Raw genomic sequence first — 12517 nt, 5'->3', positions numbered from 1 at the left:
TGGGCACCTCCTCCGACCTGTGAAGTGGCTGGTGTAGCTGGAATTCAGACTGCTTGAGCCAGGCTCGTGTTGTCACGACCCAAACAGAGGGCCATGACTAGCACCCGGCCATACTTACCGAGTACCAACATACATTTTATCTAACCTTCTTTATTATCTTTTAGGGCTGACGAAATCAATATAAATGGTAGACATGGGTCATGGACAACCAACAATAAAATATGATGGCATGAACATACATAACATGGGATGACTAGACAATCAAGAAACTATATATAAGGTACGAGCTACCACACTACCATGAGAGACTATACAACAAAAACCAGCCGACAAGGCCTACCAAACTATACATGAGTCGACACCTGTCTATGAGCCTCTAAAGGAACATAAGTGTTGCAACATAGCCGGAACGGGGCCCCGACATACCCATAATATCTATAACAAAAATGCATACCAAGACCAAGGCAAGTCCGAAGAAGGGATCTCGCCAATCACCGCTGAACTGGACAGCCTACTATGGTGGGGGAGCTGCGCCTGCCTGTCTATCAGGACCTGCAGCACGACATGCAGCGTCCACAAATAAAAGGACGTCAGTACGAATAAAGTACTGAGTATGTAAGGCAGGGAACCATAAGTACGAACAGTAATGTAAGCAGGGATAGAGAATAAACAACCTGTAACATCTGGGTACCTCTAAGGCTACTGACATGAAATGCGTAATACATATGTATATATACATAAACTTTTAAAACATACGCCTCTGTGGGCATCATCATCATCATATCGTACCCGGCCGTAATAGGCTCGGTAAAAACGTACCCGGCCACGTGGAGCTCGGTAAAACCCAACTGATCAGTGGTTGCACAATAGGTGCCATACCCGGCCGACTATAGCGCGGCTCGGTAGAGTAAAATAGATACATATATATAATGCATGCTCGACTCATGAACTCACGTTCTAAACCTTTCGGTGTGACGTAAGGTCGGTATCCTCTGTACACGTTATTAGGACTAACTCTTCACCATGAACCTTATAAGAATCAGGAAGTACCAATAACATTGACAACATAAGAATAAGAGAAGCAACATCAACATCAATCGTTCCATAAGAGGGGAAACAATGTAAGTACTGCTAGCTTCTAAGAGTAGAGTATCTTTGGAAGCTCGTTCATTACATTATGTACAATCGGAGTCGTGCAAAAGAAGGAAAGGGATAGCCTCACATACCTTGTATATACTGCCCCAATCTCAAGCTATGCAATTTTCACGACTCCTTAGTCTACAATAAGAGAAACGGTACTATAGTTACCCTTCAAGCGTCATAACTATTATGTATCGACCACAACCTATTTTACGATGAAACGGACAGCACCTCCCCTATATATATGACTTCACACAATTCCAAACAATCACCAAACAGCCCAAACAACATCAATAATAATCATATTGAGCATCCCAAAACAGTCCACCAACCGATAACATTACTACCAAGCCTTTCGATATATATTTCACAAGTTCTAGCTTCAATGACTTAGCCGTAACTTGGATAATCTTAAATACATATAGATTAAGAGGTTCCTTACCTTTATACAGAAAGAACAACTCCAATTTGACCTTAATTCTCCACGAAATATCCCTCCAATTCTGCCACAACAACAAGGAAGCGAAACTAGCAATCAATTAGTGTTTCTTTTTGGCACTAGAATCACTTTAGAAGGCTTGAAATCACCTAGGGTTGATATTAAGAACTTGAGGGAGTATTTACAGAACATAAACCCTTTAAAACAACCTCCCACACGAGCTGGAACAACACAAAAATGAGCAACAACAAGAAGAACAAGAGACTTACTAGCGCCACGGGATTCCCGACACTTGATTTGTGTTGTTTGCCCTTTGTTTGGGTCTTGAATCTTGAGAGAACCTTGAGAGGGTGTTCCTAGGGTTCTAAGGTCTGAAAATAGTGAAAATAAATGACTTAAAACGGGTTGGAGGCGTCCTATATAGATCCAAATGTCTTAAACCGCCTAAGTGGGTCCCATAGAGAGGTGCTTGGCGCAGTCTCGCAAAAACGCAAATATCTATCTACTCCAATGTCGTATTGATAAAAGGTTTAATGCGTTGGAAACTGGACTCATAGATCTTCAATTTGGTGGGTAGATCACCCCGTAATTCCAAGTATATTGGGAGAAAAGCTTAATAACATTTGACCTAAAGTTTAAGTAAAACTATGAACTTAAGTTGCAACAACTCTTGTCGACATTTGTTTCATAACTCGTTTGACTTCAAGACTATGATACGAATATTTTATGATTCATATACCTTAAAATACGGCCTCTTGAGAGTATTAAGCACCCCTAGGTTTACCCAAAAATACGGCTGACAACATCCTTGATTCGTTTAACTTCTAATACTTGTTAACCACCCTTATACACCTTTGTATCATTTAAGACCAAAAGGATTAATCTCTTATCATCTCAAAGATAATCTCTTCATGGATTTACATCGACGACCTTATGGAATGAACTAACGTATGTGAATATGGGTTGTAACACCGGCATCCAACCACTTGATGATTTCTTTCTTTACCACCTCTTGCATTGACGGATTCAACCGTCGTTGATGCTCCACACTTGGCTTCGTGTCACTCTCCAATTGGATCTTGTGTTCACAAATTCCCGCGGGAATCCCTCGGATGTCCGCAATTGTCCATCCAATGGCTTGCCTATGCTCCTTCAAGACTTCCAACAATTGCTTTACCTGCACATCATTCAACAAGGACGAAACAATTACGGGTAAAGTATCATTAGAGCCAAGAAATATATACCTTAGGTGCAGGGGAAGTGGTTTGAGCTCTAGTTGAGGTGGCTCAATGATTGATGGCTTTGCGGGGGGTGTGGCTCGATTCTCCAAATCAAGAGAGAGCTTTGTCGGAGTATAGGTGTAGGATCCAAGACCCTCCAATGCATTTATCGATTCCATGTACCCATCCATGTCTTCACCATCAAAATTTACCAAGATAGCCGCCAATGCCTCACCAAGGAATTGTTCTTCGATTTTCACTTTGACGGCATCTTCCACCTCATCAACAACATCTATCACTGAAATGCTTTCATACTCATGGGGCAACTTCATACCCTTGCTTGCTTGAAATGTGACTTCTTCATCATTTACCCGGAATTTAATTTCGTTCCGCTCTGAATCCATGAGTGCTCTTCCCGTGGCTAGGAATGGTCTCCCAAAAATGATAGGGATTTCTTTATCAACCGCACAATCAAGAATCACGAAGTCGGCGGGTAATTGGAATCCTCCAACTTTCACAATCACATCATCAACAATTCCTACCGGTCGCTTAATGGAACGATCGGCCATTTGTAATCTCCTGCTTGTTGGCCTTGGCATGCCTAATCCCGCTTGCTTATAAATGGCAAGTGGCATCAAGTTGATGCTAGCCCCATTGTCACAGAGGGCTCTTGCAAATTCACGCGCCCTGATAGTGCATGGAATAGTAAAGGCTCCCGGGTCCTCTTTCTTTTGGACAAGGGTTGTGGCAATAATAGAGCTAACCCGGTGAGTCATGTTTACACCTCATTCTTTGTGGTCCTCTTCTTGGTGATCAAATCCTTCAAATATTTAGCAAACCCCGGCATCTCTTGAAAAGCTTCCACAAAAGGAATATTCACCGTTAATTGCTTTAGGATGTCGTAGAATTTTTCAAGTTTGCTCTCATCAATCTTTCTTGCGAGCCTTTGAGGAAATGGGGGAGGAGGTCTAGGAATAGGTGGAAGAGCTTTTGGTGTCTCTTTCACTTTTTCCTTCACCTCTTCCCGGTTCTCTTTTTGCCCTTTCAACTCGTCCGGAATCTTTTCAACCTCGACAACACTTGGCTCTTCAACCTCAACCCTTTGTTCGGACTCTTCTTCTTCAACCGTTTGTTCAACCTCTCTGTGTATCACTTTCCCACTCCTAGTAGTGATCGCCATGATGTGAGAAGTTGGGCCACTCCCACTACCTCTTAGATTTGCAACCGTGTCACTGGGGAGTGTTCCCTTTTGTTTTGGATTTTGCTCTTTGGAGAGGTCTCTCATTTGCATCTCCAATATTTGGATGGAGGCGGTATGAGATCCAACAACCTCGGTCATGTTCCTCATGGAAGCATCGGATTTTTCTTGATTTTGCAGCACTCGCTCAAGCATAGCTTCCAACTTCGATTCACTAGAGGACCCTTGGTTCGAATATTGACCCTTTGGAGGAACATAGGGGTTTGAACTCCGGTTAGAAAAGTTGTTGTTGTTGTTCCAATTCCCTTGGTTTGAGCCAACTTGGTCATGCCTCCATTGTTGGTTGCCTTGCCCTTGCGGGTTTGGCCTCCATTGACTTTGTTGCCCTTGACCCTGATAATGTTGTCTTTGATACCCTCCTTGAGGGTTGTTGATATAATTAGCTTTTTCAAACTCTTCATTGGAGATGGGTTGCACATCCTCGACTACATTCACCTTTTTGGTTTGATTTTCCGTGAACATTTTTGTCAACACATTTACATTTGTGGCCAACCCTGCAATTATTTGGTCCCTCTCTTGATTCTCCTTGATCAAGTTGGTCAAGGAAGGAGAACCATATGCAACTCCGCCCGAAGTATCCTCAGAATGCCAAGCTTGATTGTGTTTTGCCATCTTGTCAAGTATTTGCGTAACTCTTGCAAAAGACTTGTCCATAAATGATCCGTCCGCCGCATTCTTCGCTATAGCTTGGTTCATAGGATCCAAACCCATATAAAATTTCTCTAGCAAGATGGAATCTGGAAAGCCATGATTTGGAGACCTCACCAAATATAATTTGAATCGATCCCATGCCTCATGTAGGTGTTCCCCTGGTTGTTGCTTGAAGAAGAAAATCTTATCTCGAAGCTCAGATTTCTTGCTCTGTGGGAACCATTTTGCTAGAAATGCCCGGACAAGTTCAGGCCAAGACCGAATAGAATTTGGTGGCAAGTTTTGAAGCCACCTCCTTGCGTCTCCAGCTAGCGAGTACTTGAAGACCCTCAACCTTAGGGAATCATCTGAGACATTGTTTTGCTTATGCATAGCACACACTCCNACATACCTTGTATATACTGCCCCAATCTCAAGCTATGCAATTTTCACGACTCCTTAGTCTACAATAAGAGAAACGGTACTATAGTTACCATTCAAGCGTCATAACTATTATGTATCGACCACAACCTATTTTACGATGAAACGGACAGCACCTCCCCTATATATATGACTTCACACAATTCCAAACAATCACCAAACAGCCCAAACAACATCAATAATAATCATATTGAGCATCCCAAAACAGTCCACCAACCGATAACATTACTACCAAGCCTTTCGATATATATTTCACAAGTTCTAGCTTCAATGACTTAGCCGTAACTTGGATAATCTTAAATACATATAGATTAAGAGGTTCCTTACCTTTATACAGAAAGAACAACTCCAATTTGACCTTAATTCTCCACGAAATATCCCTCCAATTCTGCCACAACAACAAGGAAGCGAAACTAGCAATCAATTAGTGTTTCTTTTTGGCACTAGAATCACTTTAGAAGGCTTGAAATCACCTAGGGTTGATATTAAGAACTTGAGGGAGTATTTACAGAACATAAACCCTTTAAAACAACCTCCCATACGAGCTGGAACAACACAAAAATGAGCAACAACAAGAAGAACAAGAGACTTACTAGCGCCACGGGATTCCCGACACTTGATTTGTGTTGTTTGCCCTTTGTTTGGGTCTTGAATCTTGAGAGAACCTTGAGAGGGTGTTCCTAGGGTTCTAAGGTCTGAAAATAGTGAAAATAAATGACTTAAAACGGGTTGGAGGCGTCCTATATAGATCCAAATGTCTTAAACCGCCTAAGTGGGTCCCATAGAGAGGTGCTTGGCGCAGTCTCGCGAAAACGCAAATATCTCTCTACTCCAATGTCGTATTGATAAAAGGTTTAGTGCGTTGGAAACTAGACTCATAGATCTTCAATTTGGTGGGTAGATCACCCCGTAATTCCAAGTATATTGGGAGAAAAGCTTAATAACATTTGACCTAAAGTTTAAGTAAAACTATAAACTTAAGTTGCAACAACTCTTGTCGACTTTTGTTTCATAACTCGTTTGACTTCAAGACTATGATACGAATATTTTATGATTCGTATACCTTAAAATACGACCTCTTGAGAGTATTAAGCACCCCTAGGTTTACCCAAAAATACGGCTGACAACATCCTTGATTCGTTTAACTTCTAATACTTGTTAACCACCCTTATACACCTTTGTATCATTTAAGACCAATAGGATTAATCTCTTATCATCTCAAAGATAATCTCTTCATGGATTTACATCGACGACCTTATGGAATGAACTAATGTATGTGAATATGGGTTGTAACACGTGCACACAATCAAAATCTGGGCTATGGCCTCTTGAAGCCCAGGAATAACGATGGGCACTGCTGGTGCCTGAGCTGGCCCCGCCGGCTCAACAACATCTGGTACCTGCTCCGGAGCTGAAGCAACTGGTGGCTCTACATGTGCTGCTCTGGCTATTGTATGAGCCACACCTTGGCCTCTAATGCGGCCCTAGCCTCTCACGGTCCTAACTATTGTTACTAGTGGCCGTCCGCCTGATCCGATCGCACGTGTCATCTCCATATGTGTGAACATAGAATAGTCAAGTTTCAAACTTCGGAATAACAAATACATATGATAAGAATGTAAGAAAGTGAAGTTTCCTAAACTTGCTCATGACTTGTAATTCCTATGAACCTAGGCCTCTAATACCAACTTGTCACGATCCAAAATCACAACCTATCATGATGGAGCCTAACACACTTACTAGGCAAGCCGAACATAACAGTAAAGAACCAAAATAACGGAAATATATATAAATAGCATAAGTCTGAAATCTCAATATAACAAAATACCGCTAATACAAGATAAATCCCCTAGAAACTGGTAAATACGGTTTCATGATCTCTACAACGGAATACATGTCTGAAAACTATATATCAGTACTGTCAGAATAAAAAACAACAGTACATAAGAAAAGACAAGCCAAGACTGCGAGCGAAAAATGAAGCTCTACCTCATCTTAGCTCAACAAACAATGCTGCTACTGATAACTGGTACCAACACCTGGATATGCACAATTAAGTGCATAATGTAGTATGAGTACAACTGACCCAATGTACTCAATAAGTATCGTAACTAACCTTGGCAAGGAAAAAGAAGCAAGAACTATAAATGACACCTTCTATAATCTATGCAGTTTCATAAGTCCAACAAGTACAGAACAATAATATGATCAAGTATAAGGAACATAAAGGACTATCTGTGTGTGTGTGTGTGTGTTTGTGTATAGTTACTCACAATATCTGTTCAGTCATTGGTACATCATATGAGATGATATGCAAATAAGTTAGATAATAACCATGGAAATTGCAAGTAGGGATGAAATGCAAATCCAAACAACAATGGCCAGACTTTCCTCAACTTTCCCATATCCGTACCAAACCACTTATCAATTTTACTCAATATCTGTGTGTATACCATTAAAAGAGAACACATGAGAGGGAGACCTCAGAGGGATGAATCCATATCCACACGCAAGCACGACCAATTCAATGCGCTACCAGCCCGGCGTAGTCACAGGCATAATAGTACAATCCGCCCGGTGTGGTCACAGGCAGAACAACACAGTCTGTCCGGCGTGGTCACAAGCATAACAACACAATCCGCCCGGCGTGGTCATAGGCATAACAACACAATTCGCCCATCGTGGTCACAGGCATCCAGTCCAAATCATATCACACAGAAGCAATATACATGAATACATGTATATGGGTAATGAATATCAAATCTCATGCTCCCCGACTGGTATAATGGCATGATAAAGTGTAGGCTTGTACAAAGTGTGCTATCATAACTCTCAGTAATTTCATCACAGAAATAGCAATTATGAAGTTCTTTCAGGTATTTAACCTCTATATAGCCTCAAACATGGCTCAAATAGTTTACAACAAGGTTACAAATATGAGAAATATTATGGCTTAAAGCTTAACAATCAAATCTAGGCATATCGTAGGCTAAGCACAACCCCGGGCATGGATAATTACCCCAGTGATCACACATAGTCTCAAACCCCACACATATGCACACCTATAATACGTAGCTACCACAAATAATTCAGGCAACTTGTGCCTCAACCAAGTTTAGATAAGATATTTACCTCAAGCAAGACAAATCACTCCTCTACCAAGTCATTCCCGCACGTATCAATCTCCAGACGGCTCAAATATAGCCAAAACAACACAATACCATCAACCAAATCCACAGGAGGCGATTCCAAAAGACAAAGCTAAGATCTTTAACTCAAATAAAAATGTCAACCCAAAAACTCAACTGCAGGTCCGTGCCCCGGAACCCGACAAAATTCACAAATTTCGAACACCCATTTAATAACGAGTCCAACCAAACCAAAATCATCCAATTTCCAACCACAAAGCGACCCTCAAATCCTCAAATTACACTCTCCAATGACATAATCCAAAAATTCCCAAATTCTATCTTAGATTCATGAAAATTAGGCGTAATAATCAATAGGTAATGAATGTCTAACACCAAAATCGAATAAACATCAATTACCTCTTCAATTGGGAGGAGAAATGCTCCAAACTCTCCCTAGATCGAGTTCGCCACTTCCAAAAAAGAGAAAACAACTAAACCCTTCGATTTTAAGTGCCAGCGATTCCGTTTCTTCGGCCCCAAAACGCGCAACTACGATACCGCTTTTGCTGTCCAGACCTCGCTCCTGTGAATCCCACTAAAATCCTGTCCATCCGCTTCTGTGGACATTTTGTCGCTTCTGTGGGTCCAAACCTGCGAGATCTTTCCGCATCTGCGATGCAAGCTCACGCCACGCTACTCCGCATCTACGACCCATTATCTGCATCCGCGGACTCACAGATGCGGTCCTTCTCCGCACCTGCGATCTTCTCCATCTTCCCCTCATCTCACATCTACGCATAAGTCGTCACACTTGCAGTGCCGCATCTGCGTCCATACCCACCGCAGGTGTGAAAGCACTAGAAGCCTGAAGCTTCAGCTAACACTACAAGACCAAAATAAGCCGATAACTATCCGAATCACCCCCGAGACCCCGTCCAAACATACCAGCCAGTCCTAAAACACAACATGAACTCGCTCGAAGCCACAAATCATATTAAACGACGCTGAAAAACCATAAATCACACATCAATTCAAGCCTAATGAACTTTCAACTTCTAAAACTAATGCCGAATCATATCAAACCAACCCTGATTGACCTCAAATTTTTGCACACAAGTTATAAATCACACAACGGCCCTATTCCAACTTCCGGAACCAAAATTCGAACCCGATATCAACAAAATCAACTCTCGATCAAACCCTTCAACCTTCCAAACTTTCAACTTTCCAATTTTAGCCAAAATGCACCAAATCAACCTACGATCCTCCAAATCTGGACATACGCCTACTCCCAAAATCACCGTATGAAGCTATCAGAACCATTAAAACTCTATTTCGGAGTCGTTTACACAAAAGTCAAACTCTGGTCAATTCTTCCAATTTATGCTTCCAACTTTGAGAATAAGTGTCCCAATTCATTCAAAAATATACACCGAACCAAACCAACCATTACGGCAAATCACATAACGACAAATAAAACATAGAGGGAGCAATAAATAGGAAAACAAGGATACAATATACAAAATGAATGGCCGGGTCGTTACAATGGTATACAACATTAGAAAATTTAGACAATTTTTTATTCAATGGGTATTGTTGCGATTCATTGAAAATACGTAAATGAGGCAAACAAAATATGACGAAGTTTGAAGGTGAGTTAAACTAGTTTTGGAGTCAAAATTCATTACTAATGATATACAATATTAATAAAATAAGGCAAAAAGGATTTTTTTTTTTAAATGGGTATGGTTGGATTACAAAATTTGAGCAAGATTGGAGGTGATATGGACTGGTTTGGTATCAAATTCGTAGTTACAATCGAGTTTAAAAAATTCTTCTGTGGCGCATGTATCTCACACACAGGTATACATGTAATACACATATGATACTTATGTGATACACAAATGATACACAGTGTAATACACATATCATCTTTTTCCATGTTCATCTTCTACTTCGAATTTTCAATTCAAACCACCTCAAAAATCATCTGAAATTGAGATTCATACTCTTTAAGATGTACCCAATCTATTCCAACAATACTCACTCAAAAAAAAAGTAAATGTTTTACCTTTTTTGGTGACAAATAGATAATTGGCTAATTTTTGTAGCATTTAGCGAATATTAATAATATTTTTTGAATTGGCCAGTTTTTGTAATAAGTGCTAGGGCTGTCTAAGGGAAGGGGAGTACCCCAACGTTACCGGTCTGTATTGGTACCGGTACCGATTTGGGGGTTGGGGTAGGGGATTTAGGTAAAGGAAACAGGGACTGGGGGGTACCGAAAAAAGTACCGGTAGAGTCGGTCTGGTACCGAACCGATACACTTAACTTTTTTTAAGGCATTCATTTTTGTACCATTAGCCAATGGTTATTTTTAAGAAAATACTCGTTGGTAACGGTCAAAAATGGCTATTTTGCCTCCCTAGCCCGTAACACCCCTTACCCCCTAATTTATATTTTTAACCTCTAAGTTTGTTCAAATACACTTTGGCCCTATTTTAAAACTGTAAATACCCCATTTCATTATTTTAATTTTCACGCAGAACTCTCATATCTCTCTAATTCTCTATATCTCTCTATCTCTAATCGCAATTAACTTTCTAGCACAGTTATTAAGTTTTGTATTTATTTTTGTTATACTTATGTTGCTATTTTGTTGCTTTTTAATTAAAAATGGCTCCTAAACTGGTACAAAAAGTATATAATACATTGAATGAGGGTAATTCTAAGGAGGGGGATCCTCATTTTTAAACAAATCCTAACCAGTTCGAGTTTATTCGTTACATACACGAAACATATAATCTTGATTTTCAAGGTTTTCCTAGAACAACTGTTAGAAATAATATTTGCGATGATGAAGGAAGTGAAGACTTGCTGAAATGTTGGATTAAAGCTGAGAGAAAAAACTTTGGCCTTCCAGAAATAATTCAACAAGACGACGATGCTTATAGTGAAATACTATCTACTGGAGATAGTAGGGACGCAGAAGAACAAATGTTATCAATTTCAAGCGAAGAACCAATAAAAGTTATTGAAAAATTCCGTAATCTTTCAAAAGAAATATGTAATTTTATTTTTGTAAGTATTGAAATAAAAATATTGAATTTTTTTCATCCATTAGAGTTTATTTTTATTTAAATATAATATATATTTTTTAAATTTTAATTTAAAAACCGTACCCCTAAAAGTACCCTTACTTCGTACCGTCAAATCCCCTTAACCGTTGTTCCCTTAGAGGTTGCTCGGTATGAGGGATAATGCGAGATAAGATGTGAGATTAAATTTATACTGTGTTTGATTGGCAATATAAATTTATCCTGGGATAAATTTATACTTAATAGGATAAATTTATAACTCTAACCAAACAAGGTATAAATTTAATCCCCGACTTAATTCAGGATATCCCATCTTATCACACTTTATCCCATCAAATATGAGATTATTTTATCCCATCTCTCTTGTAGTATAAATTAATCTTGGGATTAATCCAGAATTATATTCTCGAACAATTTAGTCCGCGTACCAAACGAGCCCTCGAGGAACCCTTACTGGTACCGCCGTAAAAATAGCACGGTATAGCCAGTTTTCGGACTGGTCAATCAAAAATAGCCAGTGTTTACCAAGTCAATGAAAAATAGCCACTATTTTGCTGCAATAGAGACCGGTCCAGCATAATATACTGGAGTTAAGTGCACTTGTGTATGAACTCCAGCATATTATGCTGGACCGGTATACTTTGCTGGCTCCAGTATAATATACTGGAGACTGGAGCACCGGTGCTCCAAACTCCAGTATATTATACTGGACCAATATACTTGCTGGAACTCTAGTATATTATGCTGGAGTTCTAGTGTACTTATGCTGGAACTCCATCATATTATGCTGGAGTTCCAGCATACTTATTCTGGAACTCCAGTATAATATGCTGGAGTTCAAGTATACTTATGCTGGAACTCTATCATAATATACTGGAGTATTTTCCGAGTTTTGAACAGTGTTTTCGCTCAGATTTATCTTTATATAAAAAGTGGCTAAATTTCGATTACTTTTGAAATTTGGCTACTTTTGAACGACCAGTTGTAAATCTGGCTATTTTTAAAATTTAGCATTATATATAAAACCTTTGTAAAATGCGTTATACCTGGAAGCTGATACGACATGTATGTATAGAGCTTTCATAAACCGCGCTATACATACATAAGTAGTCGTCCCCTTCCCTTTCCTCCACGTTTAAAACAGAAGCTCCCCCCCCCCC

The 12517-nt window shown here is 39.9% G+C and overlaps 1 protein-coding gene across 1 annotated transcript; it reads right to left on the bottom strand.

The window, feature by feature from the left end:
• On the bottom strand, positions 3578 to 5080 carry LOC109238374. The gene has a single exon (XM_019404810.1). The coding sequence runs from the start codon at positions 5078 to 5080 to the stop codon at positions 3578 to 3580; it is 1503 nt and encodes a 500-aa protein (XP_019260355.1).

This window comes from Nicotiana attenuata, chromosome 1, assembly GCF_001879085.1.
Source record: "Nicotiana attenuata strain UT chromosome 1, NIATTr2, whole genome shotgun sequence".
In the NCBI taxonomy this organism is placed as follows: domain Eukaryota; kingdom Viridiplantae; phylum Streptophyta; class Magnoliopsida; order Solanales; family Solanaceae; genus Nicotiana; species Nicotiana attenuata.
This window is presented reverse-complemented; position numbering and strand designations above follow the sequence as displayed.